This window comes from Antedon bifida, chromosome 1 (assembly GCF_963402885.1).
Source record: "Antedon bifida chromosome 1, ecAntBifi1.1, whole genome shotgun sequence".
In the NCBI taxonomy this organism is placed as follows: domain Eukaryota; kingdom Metazoa; phylum Echinodermata; class Crinoidea; order Comatulida; family Antedonidae; genus Antedon; species Antedon bifida.
The window spans coordinates 16,819,108-16,838,629 of record NC_136226.1 but is presented as its reverse complement, the minus strand read 5'-3'; the positions used below and the strand labels follow the sequence as shown (position 1 = coordinate 16,838,629).

At 32.8% G+C, this 19,522-nt stretch overlaps 1 protein-coding gene across 1 annotated transcript in view; it reads right to left on the bottom strand.

Moving 5' to 3' along the window:
- LOC144844350 (uncharacterized) overlaps positions 1-8,794 on the bottom strand; it is an 85,864-nt gene extending 77,070 nt beyond the window's left edge. The window contains exons 1-3 of the mRNA XM_078701222.1: positions 8,714-8,794; positions 3,838-4,120; positions 2,297-2,545 (exon numbers count right to left, since the gene is read on the bottom strand). Of these exons, the coding sequence (XP_078557348.1) occupies positions 2,297-2,545; positions 3,838-4,120; positions 8,714-8,794 (613 nt within the window). The remainder of the gene's footprint in view (positions 1-2,296; positions 2,546-3,837; positions 4,121-8,713) is intronic.
- Positions 8,795-19,522: the final 10,728 nt, after the last annotated feature.

Sequence of the window (19,522 nt, the reverse complement as noted above, 5' to 3'; positions counted from 1 at the left end):
TAATTTAATAACAAAACAAAAACTAGAATTTAATTCGTCACTTTGACGAATTATAGGTGATCATTTTTATCCTTTTACTGAAATTAACTTTTTTAAAACATGCACGTACGTTAACCCACGATCAGAAAATGTTGATGTATACCATCCTATTATATATGCTTATAGTGCTGAGTTGTGCCTATTATATGCCATATACAATATGTACAGTATATACTGTATATCTATATACAGTGTAGCATCTAGGTGAAATTATGGGACACACATCATGTTCTAATTTTTTGGTATGATGGAATTATCAAAATAAATTCGAAGATGGCAATTTCGAAAGATTAGGAATTGAGCAAATAAATATAAGAATTGGAAGAGAATCTGGCACGTAGAAGCGCTGTGCGCGCTCTTTGAAATTTGCATAACTTTGACGAAAAAGATGAAAAAACAACTTTTTAACTTCATCTGGCCATATGTTAACGTCACAACATCCGATAGGCTTGATTTTTATATGAATTCATATTTACATTTCATCAGCTTTCATAATAAATTATAATAATCAAGGTAACCTTCAATTCTGAAGAGCTGTAAGATATTTAAATTTACGGCGAAGTTGAAATTACATGACCTACGTTATTCAAGGTTTTACACGTGATGATGTCATCAAAATGAAAATAGTGGCAATTCATGAGAAAGCCAATTAATTGAGAAATCACATACTAAAATTTGAGCGAAAATCGGGCACAAAATAACAGAGATGCGTTCTATTGAATGTGATAATTATATGACGAAAGAGAAAAAAACTTAATTTTAAAATCAAGTGGCCATTTGATGACGTCACAACATTTTGTACGTCAAATGTGTACATGAATTCATATCTACAACTTGCATCCTGATGAGTTATTTTCATTTTGAAAAACACATATTTTTCACCATTTTCAGAACTTTTGTGAAATTAATGTGCGCATTTTGTCATTTTTAACATGCTCGTATAGCGTTATTTTAAGTCAGAATGGACTCAAAATCGGTGAATGTATTAAGAATTGTGAGTAGAATGTGATTTATACATCAAATTTTATTTTTTACGCTTTCTAAGAATCGCATGCGCAAAAACATGTTTTTGCGCAGTAATTTTTTGAAACGCGCAAATGGCCTAATTCATGCTCTAAATTGATCAAAACTTAATTTTGAGCTTTTTAAATTTTTAACGCGCGATTTCATTGCATGACCTTGAAACGCGCAACTTTTTATTTGCTAATATTTTTACCTTGACCTGAAGTTTACGTGTAGTGAATTTCATTAATATGTGATAATGAATTATGGAGATATGATTGATAATGTGATTTCACAAAATAGCGTATAAATGACGTCACGGATGAGTGATCACGCTGGAAAGCTTATTAGGATTAAGTTATATTATTTGAAAGATATTCTGAAATTTTGGTAATCATTGACATTAAACTTTTTGAGATAATTGTTACACAAAATAGTGTACAGAAACAATAAAAAGAAAAATAAAGATTTCATACAATAATAGGTGATCATTTTATTCTAAATGATCACCTAATAAGGGTAAGGAATTTAATTAATTACGATCTACTATACAATTAAAACTACAAGAAATTGGCCAGTTCTGCAGACATTAGGAAAAAAAACATAGGCAAAACGGTTTAAAGAGGAAGATCTGTAACGTCAGTCGGGCACTTATTTGAAACAAGTAATATCATATCATCAATCAAAACAGAAAAGTAAAGGCCAATTTACACAGATGGTAAGCAGTAAACGGAAAACAAAAATATAGAATATATGTTATTTCTTATGACCATTTCTTTACACAAACACGGAGGGGACAAGCGGTCGAGCGGAAAACCTGCTCATGAATAGAGATTTTAACCTTGGACAAGCTATGCAGTTTTTTGCGCTTACTCACCTGTGTAAATTTGCCTTAAGGGTATCCAGTATTGGGAGAGTTGATCATATTGTACTGTTAAATAGTAAAGTACAGTAGAACTCATTTGGGACACTCTTAGGGGATACGTAATTGGCTCCTAAAGGTGTGGCTCTACATTTTAGGAAATGCCTTTCTTAGTGGGATGTTCCTATTTAGGGGGACATTGCCTTTTGTAATTTGATGTATTTTTTTTGTTGTTTTATTGTCTTAATTATTCCAAGCAAAACAAATTTCCATTTTAAAGTGGATCAATAAAATGTCTTGAATTTTGAATCTACACTCAGGTCCTCGAGGTGTCTCCTTAATAGGGGTTCTACTGTAATTTGAAAATATAAAGTACTGTAAGGTACTACTCACAAGTTGCATATTGTACTGGATCTGTTGAAAGTCCAACATCACTTGAGATGTACATAATATATAGTGTTCCTGGCTCTAGATCTGGTATTACTCCATAATTCTGATTAGGATCCTCTATTTGTCCAAAACATGGACATGCACTGACATTATTTTTTGGCTGGAATGTAATATTTAGCGGCATGCCTACCCATGGCCAGTGGAGTGATATGCTGGTTTCATTAAAGTTATTTCTCCGCAATTCCGAATTACCTAACAAATGAAATCAATCATATTACATACTATTTTTTTTCATACTTTATACGCATCTAAAAGCGAGCAACTCACCAATTACAGGATAGACTTTATAATTTATGATGCTTATAAACTAAGGAAGTGAAGTTAAAAGAGTCTTAGGTCAGGATTAAACACTGGACCTTGGGATTGGAAGGCAAGCACGTTATCCACTAAACTACAGCTTCACCACCATGGTATAAAGAATTATAAATTCTTGTTTAATTAACAAAAAAGTTGTTGTAAATGTTTAAAATTTCTGTATTCAATACCAAAACATTTCTTGCAAATTATGTTGCTCATTTTGCTAGTTAGATTTTGCAGAACTAGCAAATGTTCGCTAGTGGATAAAAAGTAAATTTCTAGCCCTGTTTTTACATAATATCAGGTATCCCAATGAAAAAATTATTTATTTCACTTTTTCTTTCAGTTACCCAAAAAGAACTTAATGAAAATAGCATTTTGCAATTTAAATCCGATTACCCATTCTGTTATGGTTCTTTGAAGAATGGTGTTTTTTGCTGTTAAAATTGGAAGCATTTTTTAAAGGTTATAACTTTTACAATAATGACTTAAAAGTTTTGAATTGTGTTAAACCTATAGATATCACGGAGTTGTACTATAAAAAAATACATTTATTAAAATACAATCAAAATTAGTGATAGTAATTTTAATATCATAGCCATATCACTTTTTAGAAAATCAAGAATTTTTCAAAAACAAAACGCGCATTCACTGGGATAGCTAATAATATTCTCATGGCCATACTGCGTTGAAACACCGGTTCTCGTCAGATCACCGAAGTTAAGCAACGTTGGGCCCGGTTGCGTTCTGGATGGGAGACCGTCTAGAAATAGCGGCGGGTGCTGTATATACTGGAGAGTGATGATATAATGATAATATCGGACTAGCATGTGATAGGCATGGGTTCGAGGTTATCTGTACCATACTAATTGCATCCTTAGGCAAGATGCTTTACTCTCATTGCCTCGTCCTTCGGATGGGATGTAAAGCCGTTGGTCCCGTGTACTTAACAGTGCATGTTAAAGAACTTGGTACACTATTCGAAAAGAGTAGGGGATCGTCTCCTGGTGTGCTGATCTGGTAGGCGCTGCACTGCTGGCTGCTGTGGGTCCGTGGAGGGCCTAAGCCGAATTTCCTCAGTTTCCAGTTAAGCTTGAGGACAAATATAAATACCTTTACCTTGACCTTTATGGTAATAACTGATTCAAAACACCCAAAAATAAGAGCACCATCCTAATTTGACATACCATTTGTAGTGACAAAATCCTCAAGAATCTCATCAAATGCACCAGTAGCATTGATCCCTGCCGCTGTCACTCTGTAAGTGGTGAAAGACTCCACATCATCAAATCTGGTTTTCTCTTTCAATGGTATCCTTATTGGGTTGCCATTGAGGAGAATACCTGTGACATTGTTCCTGATCTCAACAAAAGTCTCCACTGCAGTACTAGCATCTGGTGGGTAGTAGGTTATGTCTATGTAAGTACTGTCGCTGTCCAGTAGCAGCGTATTTGGTGGAAGAACAGTAGTCTGTTGGAATAAAGAATAACATACAGTAGTTGTCATGATTGTAGGTTTTCTGTTTTTAAAGGGACAGTGTTTTAGATCTTGTTTCCTTAACTTTATTAACAAAAGCAATTTGCAGCAAAAATCTGAATTACATCTAGAATACTTAGGTTTACAAGAAAGTTAAAATTAAAGCAATCATAGTGTTTTGGTGGGAAAATTTTGGAGAGAAATTCTACTGGCCTTCTCTGAAGGTCTAAATGTGCATAATGTGGTAAAAAATGTTTAGATATAGAGAAGATCATACAAGAAGAGAAAGATGAGAGTGGCTAGGCCTAGAGATGGAAAGATTGTGAAACAAATAGAGTGCAGTTACAAGAAATAAAGTCTTGTTGTTGAATATTTATATGGTAGGCAAATGTGGCCTCAACTGAAATTTCCCCAATGAAATACACTACTGTGTCCTCGTAACAAGATTGTGACATAGAAGGAACAAAATAAAGCAGAAATCTTCAGGACCCAACAAAGTGACCCCTTAATAGAGACGTCCCCTGAATAAGAGTTAGCCTAGCATTAAGAAAAATATAGCCCATCGTTCATTTCACAGAAAAGTGTCTACTTAATAGGGGTGTCCCCTAAATAGAGGTCAGCCTCAGTGTCTAAACATATGACAGTACAGTAGTTCCCTTCATTCATTTCACAGGAAAGTATCTGCTTAATAGAGTTGTTCCTTGAATAGGGGTGTTCGAAAATAGTACAGTACTTTACATTATGGCTATAAAATGTAAAGTTTTATTTTTAATTAAAATTAATCCTAGTGTAGTTGTATCAGTAGTTTACCACAAATACAGCTCAAAAGTGACTGTACTGTAGGCGAAAAATACAACGCCTTTTAAATGATCATCAAAGTAAAACTAATCTTTTTTGTTCATAAACAATTTAGAATTCACTGCATTATTGAATCTATTATAAAGTTGAAAGTACAAGACCAATGGTTCTACTTTGACATAATACAAGGTAAAAATTGTCGTCAAAAGGGACATTATTATTCAAATGATTTCAGTATGGTACAGTGCATAAACTTTCACGTACTGTACAAGTTTAAATAATGAAAAAACCAAATTACTTTTAAAGAATTTCTATTTTTAAACATACTATATTTTTTTTTAATTACTGTCAAGAAAGTATAGCATTTTAATGTGTGTACAATATGTTTCATTTGGGATTCTAGCTTAATTATTCTCTCCACCCAGGTGTATAAATGGGTACCCGGTTAGACACAATTTTACGCTGATTACTATAGCTGCATTACAAGTATATTTCCATACGTGTTTGATCCAAATAAATAACCAGCATAATAATGTGAGGCGCCTAAAAATTAACCTGGGTAAAATATTTTCAATGAGACATTTACTGCACTTTAATTACAGTAATTCCAAAAATGAGTGACAAAAAGAACTTACAGTATATCACGTAAATCATTTTGTGTAAAGAACTGCAGAATGCAGTAGGGTTTATAATTTTCTTTAAATTACACTTGACAAAAATATCTTTGAAGTTCTAGTGAAAATTATTAGTGACACAGATTAATAAACTGAAAATCTTTTAAAACCTACAGCACAGTCTTGATCTGATTTTTGGATTAGACAGAACCTATAGAAGTTAGAACCTTCAAATCAAAATCCTCTTTTTGTGACTGATATTACTACCTTTGGTGGCCTCTTTGTCAACGGACCATAAAAAGTTCAATGCATATAAAAAAATAAATACCGAATTAATTTTGTATGTTAATAATATAATTTCAATAATAATAATAATTAAATCAATGTTTTCATAGAAATTAAGTTTTGTCTACTTATATTATGATGCACATGAAAATGCAGAACATCTTCTTAGCAGAATTGTCTATATTTTTAGGCCTGTTTCTTTTACAATGAGTTACATTAATCTACTGTATCTCCACAATGTTTTATTTATACCATTAAACAAGAATTAAAGTAAAATCATCACTGAAAAACTATGGAGTTTAGTGTTAACTGTACCTGTAGTGTTGGCATAACATGAGAACCCTGGCATCTAAAACAATCACATGCCTCATTAAGTCCATCACAAACATAAACAATAATCATTTACTGTATTTGAGTCACAGAAACACTGTTTTGTAAAACTTATCTTCATATTGGAGCGACCTTATACATTATACAGGTAAATAATAATATTCTTGATATAAGGCGCTTACATATTATTACCCAATACCCTGGTCATTTTTTAACACATATGGAAACATACTCCCATAATGCAAAGTTGTGTCTTGACCTTACCGGGTACACATTTGTATGTGCTGGGTGGAGAGAGGCAATGTAATACTATAAATATTTAAGTATCTTGCCTTTAATTTAAAGGAAATAAACAATGTCAAAACACACTGCGCCACATGCCCTTATGTTGTTATGGCCCAATTTTTTCAATTTTGTGACTTACAGTACTGTAGCATTTTTTTCCAGCAAGATTTGAACCATGTAAAGCTAATACCTAAAGCAAAAAATGTATCATTCAACATGTGGGATCACTGATCACTCCATTAAATTTTGGAGGCAATCCGGGACCCGGTCCCAATTCTGGACCACTTTTTAGTATAATCTTCATATCTGCTAGAGTTAAAAGATAGGACAGAATTTTCAAAAGCTGGCGAGCAGTCTTAAAGTAACAAGTAAACTGAAATTGCATTTTCTCGAGAACTACTTCATTTTTGTACAAGAGGCAAGAGTTATAATTTGTGATTTGTAATTTTAAAACATAAATTGATTTAATTTACAGGTTGTTTGATAGTAGTTTTAAAAAACCTATTTCTTTTCAAATTCACCCATTTGTTTTTGGCGTTGCTGTTCTATTGTTAGTCAACATAATCTATTGTTAGTTGAAAGGCTGGTTACATTACACCAAATTCGCATACACATGCTTATAGTGAAATTAGCCTAAATCACACACAGCATTAAGACACACACAAATACCGTAAATCTTCTAATAGTAACCCACACTGAAAATAAGGAGATAATGCATGTTGATCTCGGGAGTGGGGGAGGATTGAGTGTTTTTGAGTTTATAAAATAAAGTTACAGTTCAACCAAATTTGTTTATTCGTACTGTTTTATTATTTTGCTATGAGTTGCTGACCGGAAAAGTTAGGGATGGGTTACTATTTTCAGGTGCCTAATTTAAGATTAGTAATAGTAACTCACTACTCTAATAGTAACCCCCCTTCTAATAGTAACCCACCCTAAAAAACAATCAAAGAATAATAACCCAGGGTTAAAATTAGAACATTTACGGTATATATATTTTTTTCCGGGGAAATCTTATGTACAGGAGAATTTTGCAGTAGGCAGAGGTATGTACTTTCGGAGTGGCTTTCTAGTTTATGTTTGTTTCCCGTCCTGTGTAAATACTGTTTTTCATGGATGCACCGCCCATATCAGTGCCACGGATATTAAAGTGTTTCATAAAAATAAATTATTATTTTATTTGCAATATGCTTTAATTAGTTTCATGAATGAGCTTCTCTAAATTGGTATTCAGTTGCAAAGTACACACAAGGCAGTATAGATTTTCCAATAATCAAATATTAGTATTTGTGTAGTCTATTCTATATCTGCATAAAGTACCGGTAATTATTACGCGGGTGATGTAAATAGCCTGGATGCAAAATATGAATAATAATATTAGCGCGATATAGACACCAAAAATGTTAAACGTCCAGTCACCATTATTTATCATTCACACTTTATACTGTACTGGCAGAGTTGAGTAGGCATGACACTCGACACACGATTACAGGGGGTAATTGTCAGGGGGGGTAATTGTTCCTAGGGGGTAGTTGTCCTAAGGGGGTAGTTTTCCTAAGGGGGTAGTTGTCCTAAGGGGGTAGTTGTCCTAAGGGGGTAGTTGTCCGGGGGGTATTTGTCCGGGGGGTAGTTGTCCTAAAGGGGTAGTTTTTCTAAGGGGGTAGTTGTCCAGGTGGTGGTTGTCCGGGGGGTAGTTTTCCGGGGGGTAAATGTCCAGGGGGTGAATATCCGGATACGCTACTGTGTACATGGTGACTGGACATTTAACATTTTTGGTGTCTATATCTCGCTAAAATTGAGGTTTTATTGGAAATGCTGATGGAACTCTAGGCCTATATAATATTTTGTTAAATTAACACTTTAAATTGGCAGGGCTTGGTATTTCTTGGTTGGTCATACTAGTATAGTTGAATGCAATACAGACATCACATTATTGACACAATCTATGCAACTCAACTCAATTCGTTTTGCAACATGAGGCTTGTCAATTATTTAACATTTTTGTTTTTGGTGTCTATATCACACTAAAATTGAGGTTTTATTGTTGAAAATGCTATTAGAACTCTATATATATATTATTTTTCGTAAAATTAACACTTTAAATTGGCAGGGCTTGGTAGGTCTTGGTTTTTAGGACACAACTAAACAAACTGCCTGGTTACACTACTAGGCTTAGGACTAGGTCCTATTTAGTAGTATACACAGTTGTAGGCATAAAGAATAAGGAAGCCGAGACTGAGATTAGGCTCAATTGTCTCTCACGGTCATAACTTACCTTCACGAAAGGTATTACGCTGGCTAAGATTATAAAAATCAAAACACCCTGGGCTTTCCGGCGACTGCACCCCTTGCCCATGTTTAGCACCTAGGCCTAGGTTTTAGTTTCCGATTCTGATCTTCGATCTGTCAAAAATTCCAACCAGTTATGTAACTTGACAATAATTTCAAAGGCCTCTAGCCAGCCAGCAGTCCCAGCTTCTTTTTGACGTACGCTCTGCTGAGTAGTGACTAAGAATTCATGTTAGAAGAAAGTCAATCTACCAGTGGATTTCGCCCACCGTTTGAGTTAAATATAATACAAAGAACACAAACCTATTACTGAATTGGGCATTGTGTAAGGCTTTCTTTATGCATGACTTAAACCATTGTTGTTGTGCCTCACCTTCCGCAAGACATGTTTGTATAACGCGGTTCATTCATTCATTTTTCTTCTCGATCCCTTTTTATCTAAACAGGATAGCGCCACCAACATTGGTAATAAAAATATGAAGCAGCATTCAGTCAAATTAAATACATTTTTATTAATAAAGCAAATATAAAAATATTACAAGAGTCAAATTAAATGAAAGGTAACGTCTTTGAGAGTATAAATCGTTGACAAATAAGAAGAAAGAGAATAAATGTATCCATAATTGTATATTTTATTATTATTATTTTATTATATATATTATTATATATATTATTAAAATAAATTGTCGTCAGATTTTGACTGGTGCACATAATAATTATACTATCATGATGTCAATGACACTCACCTCCTGCCAGTCAGTCCTCATTTTTCTTTCTCGGCAAAACGTATTATGTATACGGTTACTCAACCAAACCAATCCTGGGTGGGTATTTCGCACCTTCTTAGATTTGTGTTGTGTTTTTTTTCAAACACACTCATAGGTTTAAGCCTACCATCCGTGTCTATAAGTTTATAGGCCTACTCAGACATTATTTTAAAACATGCTTGTCCAATAAACAAAACAACGTTGACATGAGGTACAATTCAGAGAGCAGTAAGATGATCAAATTATTGTTTGAATGCGGGCCTATGACAGTTTTAGTTCTTTCTTATTTTAATGGCATCACTACAATACCGGATTCATCGATGCTTTCCCCTGACCCCTCGACGAGAAGTACTGTAACATTATTCTGTCCAACCATGGACCTATAAATTAGAGGTCCATGGTCCAACTGTACACAATTTGAGGCTTATTAGGCCTATTGAGTAAAAGCCGTATGAGAGTATTTTTCTCAGATGAACCGAGTCACACTTCTTCGTTTGTTTATTGATAAGATAAGATAAATTTATTGAACAAACGCTTTTGTATCAGCGGCACACGTTTATTTACAAGGCAATGTAAAAACAAAAAGAAAAGTATCAAAAAAAACATTTAAGTCTTAAATAAGAAGCGAATTATACAAGTAAAATGAAATAAATAGAAAAAACAAGGTAATCTTACATTTCGAACAATACTTAACTATGGCAAGCCTCAGCTGTCTGAAGTATTCAAAATATTATATTATTATATCATTTTTTATTATATTATATATTGTATTGTAATGAATTATAGGTTTTGCGTTATATTACTTGGTTTTAGCATTATATTATATCTATTTCTAATATATTATGTGAAAAATGTAACAAATTATTGACTTTTTGTATTATATTATTGGGTTTTAGCATTATATCATGAACATTTACTATTATATTATTAATAAAATACATTATATTATAATATAATTGTATTATATTAAACGCATTTACCTTACTTTATAACATACAACATTATTATATTATACGGATTCGTTAGTTATATTATTATTTTGTATGATGTTATTTATACGTCACGGCTCATTTCACTTCTTCTAACTCTTTCTCTCCCTCCCCCTGTTCACTAGCAATCAGCGGCAGAATCTGAATTGTGTGACTCAATAACTAATTATCTTTACTACGTACTAGGCCTAGGCCTACTAGGGGATCTAGCCTAGACGTAGCTAGTTAGACAAGTGACCAAGGACCACCGGACAGATAACTAATACTACAATACAATAATACTACTACAATAACTACTACTGCTAATACCTAGGCCTAGCTAGTAGAGTACTAGGTAGCCTACTACTAAGCTCTAGGGCGTATGTATGATATTAACTACTAGGCCTAGGCCTACTAGTACTAGGCTAGGCCTAGACTTAAGTTGTAGTAGGCTAGGGCCGGGCCTGCTGCCTTAGGCTAGGCTACTACTACTACTACTACTAGGCAGCCAGCCCATGATGGGTACAAGTAAGCCAAAATGTTGGATTTATAAGTAAACCAAAATTTGGGTACGAGCGAGTTGGCATGGCCCGGGTACAGGTTGGCCTGTATCCTTCTAGCTAATCGTACTAGGCCTAGTCCTCAAGTAAGTCTACGCTACCCAGTCGGGCTACAATATGGTCTATTTTGTTTTACAGCTTTATTAATAGCTGGGTTCAAATCTGGGTTGGGACGGCTTTTTCTCATTCTAAAACAGATTTCCTTATCATAATAAAATAATATATGAATTTATTTGTAATATTGTAATGTATACATAATATAAGTAATTGCCATTGCATTTATTATTATTAATTATATATTATACGGTTACCCCTTAATTATACTATAGTATAATTTCCTTGTTATATTTTACAATATTTTCTTCATAATTCTACAATTTTGTCTTTCACAGCACAAATTTATCATACTGAATCATCACACACCAAGTCTCATAAATCTCTACTGTATTTGTCCAAGCTACTCCAGCTACATGGTATTGCCTTGAGGCTAAACTACACACGGTATACTGGCACTACCATCATTCCTGGCTCGTCAACCTGGACAACATAAGCACAGTTTCAGTTTATTTAATGAAATTTGGAGGTATGAAACTTTGTTAGGAGTAGATACAGCTTCCAGCCTTAAATGTAAAAAATATGTTCATATTACTCATTAATTAATAATAATTATTAATAAATTAATAGAAAACTAGAGAGGGCACTTTTCGAAAAGAAAATGAATATTTTTTTATGTGCATTATTATTCCGCTCGAGTTTATTCAATGTACTGTAATATACACTGTTGTACTATTTTATTGGAAAGTAATTATTTTTGTGTGAATCTTCTTGAAGTTGTTTGAAAGCGTATCCTTTTACTTCTTTTCTTCAGAAACATCTAATTTAGGTCTTAAAGTGACAAATATACACCTCACACCAGATTCTGCCCACACACACTTCATCTCCTGAATAGTACAGTATAAGTCAAAATAATTGTTTAACATTTTTTTTTATTGAAAACAATCTGCCTCAAACAATATTATACAATAGTAACAATATCAGAAAGGTAATAATGTTTAAATTTAAAAATGTGAAAAAAAAACTGAATGTTTATACATACATTACAAATGAAATATATTAACTACTAGGTTATTTTGGTAATGCATACACAAGTACAGAATATCAGAAATCAATGAATCATGTTTCTAAATGTGGCATTATTAGGCTAATTTGCTTTGAGAAAAACATTGATGCCATTGGCCTATACAAAAAATCAAGGCAATTAGACAAAATATTTATATAAACAATTATACTAATATTGGTAGGCATAAAATAAGTGTATATAAACTTTTCTTAAATAATAACAGTATAGGGCCTTACCAATTTATTTAATACATAATATATGAACTATATTCCACAAAAGAAATATAAATGAATTTATATGGACATAATGATTATCAAAACTAGTCAATATAATTAAATTTTAAACTCATTACCAGCATTATAAATAAAATTTTAAAAAGATGAGAATGCAAGTAAATATAAGATTCATAGTCCTCATTATACACAATAATTTTCTACTATTAGTATCACATATTAAAATATCAAACAATCATGTAGCCTTTAATGAATTTACATGGAGGTCTATTCAAATAAATTTAAATAAAAGGGTCATAATATGTCTTCGTCTCCAGTTCGTAGAAAATGAAGGATTAGGATTAGGATTCCATTCATTTCAACAATAACAAATATTCAAAATATCCTGCCAGTTTACGTTCAAGAGTACAACCTGCTTAGTTTTTAATACGAGTACTGCTTTCTATACACATAACTTTGATTTCTGCAAAAAAAAATAAAAAATCTCTGTAATAATGTACTTTAATTACTGTAATAATCTAGGTATAGATTATGTTGACCGGGCCAGTGAGAGGGCGTTCGACTGTACTACCATAAGTCCTCTAGGTGTATACAACTTACTTCTTGTCTACAAAGTGTATAGTAGTATGCTAATAGTACTATTATTAGATTAGGTAGTTGGGAGTAGATTGGAGAGATACATCTATTTATAAGAGAGTACTGTATATGGAACTATCTGTGTTAGCCGCCTTTGTATTTTTAGATATAATACCAATAGGTACTATGTATTGGGATGCAATTCAACAGTTATGAATAAAAAAATCCTATGTACTCTGTATGTTGGAGGAAATAAGCATAAGAGAAAATAAAGCCTTGACCACAGGGTGTAAGTCACTATTTTGAATCAGTAGTATGACTTCTTAGGAAATAATTTTAAAATTATCATTGTATGATCGAAAAGAAATATTATAATATCTAACTTTCTCCTTTATATAAATATATTATTTTATCCAAGGGGTTGCAAACACAAGTGTTCACATGTCTTGTTATGTATTACACCTTTTTCCTGTCTTTATGTTGTCTGTAATGTCACTGCACGGGTGACCGGTAAACGAGCTTCGCTCTTACGGTTATCCATCCATATAAGTTGTTCATCTCTTATGTTCAGAAATTGAAATGGTAAATAAACTGAAACTGAAACTGTGCTGATGTGGTCCAGGTTGACGAGCCAGGAATGATGGTAGTGCCAGTATACCGTGTAGTTTAGCCTCAAGGCAATACCATGTAGCTGGAGTAGCTTGGACAAATACAGTAGAAATTTATGAGACTTGGTGTGTGATGATTCAGTATGATAAATTTGTGCTGTGAAAGACAAAATTGTAGAATTATGAAGAAAATATTGTAAAATATAACAAGGAAATTATACTATAGTATAATTAAGGGGTAACCGTATAATATATACTGTAATTAATAATAATAAATGCAATGGCAATTACTTATATTATGTTTACATTACAATATTACAAATAAATTCATATATTATTTTATTATGATAAGAAAATCTGTTTTAGAATGAGAAAAAGCCATCCCAACCCAGATTTGAACCCAGCTATCAATAAAGCTATAAAACAAAATAAACCATATTGTAGACGGACTGGGTAGCGTAGACTTACTTGAGGCCTAGGCCTAGTAGTACGATTAGCTAGAAGGATACAGGTCAACCCGTACCCATGCCAACTCGCTCGTACCCAAATTTTGGTTTACTTATCCAAAATTTTGGCTTACTCGTACCCATCATGGGCTGACTGCCTAGTAGTAGTAGTAGCCTAGCCTAAGGCAGCAGGCCCGGCCCTAGCCTACTACAACTTAAGTCTAGGCCTAGCCTAGTACTAGTAGGCCTAGGCCTAGTAGTAGTTAACATCATACATACGCTCTACTAGAGCCTAGTAGTAGCTACCTAGTACTCTACTAGCTAGGCCTAGGTAGTAGCAGTAGTAGTTATTGTAGTAGTATTATTGTATTGTAGTATTAGTTATAGCTGTCCGGTGGTCCTTGGTCACTTGTCTAACTAGCTACGTCTAGGCTAGATCCTCTAGTAGGCCTAGCCTAGGCCTAGTACGTAATAAAGATAATTAGTTATTCTTCAACAGTCACACAATTCAGATTCTGCCGCTGATTGCTAGTGAACAGGGGGAGGGAGAGAAAGAGTTAGAAGAACTGAAATAAGTCGTGACGTATAATAAACATAATACAAAATAATAATATAACTAACGAATCCGTATAATATAATAATGTTGTATGTTATAAAGTAAGGTAAATGCGTTTAATATAATACAATTATATTATAATAATTAATATAATGTATTTTATTAATAATATAATAGTAAATGTTCATAATATAATGCCAAAACCGAATAATATAATACAAATAGTCAATAATTTGTTACATTTTTCACATAATATATTAGAAATAGATATAATATAATGCTAAAACTAAGTAATATAATGCAAAACGTATAATTCATTACAATACAATATATAATATAATAAAAAAATGATATAATAATATAATATTTTGAATACTTCAGACAGCTGAGGCTTGCCATAGATGTATGTAGCTTGTTTACTATATTAATCAATTAGTTGAGAGAGGTAATGCTGATAAAATTGTAGATCTAGTAACCCATGCTTTCATTAAATATTTTTTACTATAAAAATCAAAGATTTCTCCTAATGTTTCATTTTCAGTGAATAAATTGTCTAGCATAAAGTGGTGTTTTAATTCTTGAGATCCACAATTAAAATTATCCCAGTACATACTTAAATTATTGTCTATGAGGTTGTTCTTAAAGTGGAGCTCCTCCCAGAAAATTGCTATTTTTCATACATTTCAACTATTATTTAAAAATATCATCCCTCATACTTCATATTTTTTTGAAATTTTTTTCAATGAGTACGATTTTCTTGAAAATCACGCCTTTTTGTGTTTTGGGGGGATACCTTGTAAATTCCTATTCTTTTACATGCAAAAGAGGGGTATATTTGAATAATCATAACAAATTAATTTCTTCACTAAAAATAAAATTTAAAATGTTTTTTAATGTAATTTTTCCAGATCTTTCTATTTTTTGCGTAAATAGACACGTCCAATTGGGTATTTTGCTAGGGAGTATGATCACGTGACATTTTTCAGATCACACGTCGTACGTACTATTTCGCGATGTTATTTTTGACGGGCGAAAAGTATATTAAAACATTCTGGATGTGACCCTATCATGTTTCACAGTGTATAATGTGATTATGAGATTATTACTAAAATATCAAATTTAACGAGATTTGAGAAAGACGTGGCTATATATTCAATAAAGCTAGAGCTAGGCCTAGGCCTACTAGAGTCTACCTAGGCCTAGGAGGCCTAGTAGGTATGGGGTATGTACCGATGCTGCTTGGCCTCTAGCTAGGCTGATAGCCTTACAGCAGTGAAGTTTGTTGTGGCACCCAACCTCGGCCTACCCATGGGCCATCCATGATGGTGCCTGAATAATAGTTGCTTTTCAGTCAGGCTAAGCTTCCACATCCCTCTTTACTATTCTGAACAATACCAGTCTTGTTTTGTAGACGATTTTGTGTTTCACAATTCTTAATGTGCGAGAAAACCCAGAAACGATAAAGCATTTTCGAACCCATGAATAGCCTAACCGCCTACATAGGCCTAGACATGAATTCAAGCCTAGCTAGCTAGGCTGAGTAGAAGGCTTAGCTAGGCCTAGCTTAAAATTAATAAGCAATTTGATTAAGATTATTATGCTGTTGTCAAATCATGATGTTACATGTTAATTATACTGACATCTAAACAAATCGTATCAATTCTGTGTATAAAATTTATTCGCTATTTTTTGACACATAATTTATCACACTATGATCAACCTGTTTATTATTTTTCCTAAATGGCTTTATCCAGTAGATGGTTCTTGATTAAATTTGTCTATAACATTTGTTTTATTTAAAATATCTTTTACATTGGATAACCAATGCCATGTCATACTTTCTGGAACAGATAAAATTGCCTTGAAAAGTAATCGAGACCACCTACAATCTTCCATATTCTTTAATCTGTTAAAATATTGAACTCTGTAATAATTTTGTAGGGAAATAATACTTTGCCATATTCTTATGACGTCATTACAGCTTCTTTTGCTATACCCCGAGTATCGCACATTCGTGCTTGTTTATTATTTAAATGTACCATATTGGCACATGTGTCATGGTCAATCATTGAAATAGTGGCAGTTCAGGGTGCATCCAGGATTTGATTACAGCGGTAGGCCTATATTGTATAAAAAAAAGTACCCTGAATTGGAATATTTATTATTTATTTCAAACCACCCAAAACATCACATTTATGAGATAATAATCTGTTCATTTCTTAATCTAACTAAGGTGATCACGATTTGGAACATCAGTGGAATATTCCATTCATCGTCAATCAATGCATTTGAATAAACATATCATATTCTACCACCGATTCAAATAATACTTTTTTGTAATTTGTGTTTGTCGGTCAACATTACAATGTTACATTCAAGCTGTCACAATTAAAAACTGTAGACGGAGATGGGTATAGCCTATTCTTATAGTCAGTGATATGTACCACATTCATGAAATATTACAATTACCAACCAAGTGGCTTAAACTAATGCTGTTGTTTTTTTTTATTATCAATAAATACTTAGGTACGAAAGTATGTACCAACTGTTGTTTTACCTACACTCAATAATACGCGCAACGTTACTGAATTATATTATGTAGTGTTTTATATGGAAATGTGGATTTCGGTCAATAAGCTTTTGACAACAAGTAGAAAATAACGACAGCAGCTACATTCAATCGTACTTTATTTACAACACAACTGGCTCAGTTATAAGTCTACTAGGAGATGAACCCTGAACAAATCTTTATGTATTACGGTACCTTTATATTTATTAATCACGCATAACGAATTATAACTAGTGCCATCGCAAAAAAAATGATTATTATTATTATTATTAATATATTTAGAATTTGAGAATAACAATCACTAATTTCAACGGCTACTTATGATCATTTTTTTTTTGTATATTTTTAGCCAGGCAGGCAAAAGTAACAAAATAGCATTAGCGTTGCAAGTAGCACAACATCGCTGTTTAAAGCTGAAAGCTCAGGTACAGGCATGAATAAATATAATATCTGGTTAAATGTACATAAAAAAAATATGCGTAATGGAAATCACGTCGAAAAACATTAATATCACTTAAAATGGTCAATACAAAATTTGAAAAAATTCTGCTATAAAAGCCAGAAAAGACTTTTTTCAGCAGTTATATAGTTTAACCAATTTAATACCATATCCGGTGACTCCCTAGAAAGTGAAAAAATGCTATAAAAAGGTTGGTGGATATACAGAACGCCTTATTACAATTTGTTTTATGTACCCAAAAATCCGGGCGATTTCCGCTAAACGGCACGAAATCACCGAAAAACAGCTATTTTTTTTAGGTTTTTTCAATGTAACTTTGTTATTAATTGACCGATTTTTATGGCTGTTTCGACATTGTAATGCCTAATTAAGTACCTACGATGTCATGTTATTTTTAATTTAAAAAAACTTAAAACGTCGTCGGCATTGATTTTTAAAGTTAGACGATTTGAAAATTGCCCTGTGTTAAAGAATAGGCTTGTTTTGCCAATTTGTTGAGATCTTTACAAAAACGTTCATAACGTTTGACCTAGTTATCCAATGATATTGGCTGTTCCACCATGCAAAAGCTAATCAATCAAGCTTTCTAATGACCTAAAGTAAAATGTGATTGGTTCAGATACTTTGTCGGCACAGCCCCTTTTTTGAAGCAGTGTTTTGGTTTGTAAGTGACCGGCTAGTGTTAAAGGATAGGCGAAAATTTTCGAAGTCGTCCAACCTTTCCTGAGCAGTCAGAACGTAACGTTAAAACTAAAATTACAGTTGCTGAAAAACTACTTATCCAAAACGCTTTATTTTTGCACGAAAGTTAAGAGTTATTATCCCTTATTTGTAATATGTAAATGTATTTAAGATAAGGGAACAGGATTTTTTATATAAGTAGTTTTAAAACACTTGGTTTATTTGAAAACCACCAGCGTGGTTTTGCCGTATTGGCGGACTCGTCCATTTTACTAATAGGAAAAGGATTGTAGCACAAAACGTTGAATTTGACTTATATGGTTTCCATTTCTGTTTTCTAATGTCAAATTAATATTATATTATTAGTATCTCTATGTAATATATAATATATTCATATTGTACTAGTTAGCATCTACATACCGTTATACTGCACTTTAAATTTGTTTTGGTGATTTTTCAATGAATTGTATACACAGGGAGTTGGTATACCATTGGTTCTACTAAAATTATTATTACTTTTATTTGTTTGTGCAATATTTGAAGATTGCTACAAAAATAGAAATAATTTAAATATAATATATTTAACAGATTAAGTGTACGCACTATGCCTATGGAACAGATTACCTATCGGGCGTAGTTCAGTATGATATTCTATTATTACCTTCTGTATCAGCCTCCGCCCTTTTGGGCTTTTTTTTCTACACAATACTTATTGTTAATGTACCATAGTTATTTTAAGGGGAGTAGTCTCCTAATAAATAGTTCTTAGCACTCTAACATTGTTCTTTTGTACCTATTGTATTGTTTTGCTTTCTTTTATTAAAAACTTTTGTTAACTGTCTGAAAGTTACCTCCTAGTAAAGTGGAACGACCCAACATGGTTCATTAAACACCACTGTGTTAGGGAGAAGATTGAGATAAACTGATAAGAGCCCGACGCACTAAAATTAAATAGGCCCAAAAAACAAAACAAATTGTAATTGAAGTTAAGTTAAACAAACGTACAAATAAACCCAAGGCAAAACAATCGATTGACGACATGTCTGTCTGTCTGCTATTAGAACCAAGTTCTAAAATTAATGTACATGCCTCTGGTGTTTTCCAACGTGGTTCGTTCCAAAAATGTTATATACAAATTGTTATCCTATTTTGTACCGCAGCCTATATAAGCACCATATTATGAGTACGACCTACAAAACCGACGAGTTGTTTTGTTTATGTGACAGACTCTCTATTTCTCTACTTTTTCAT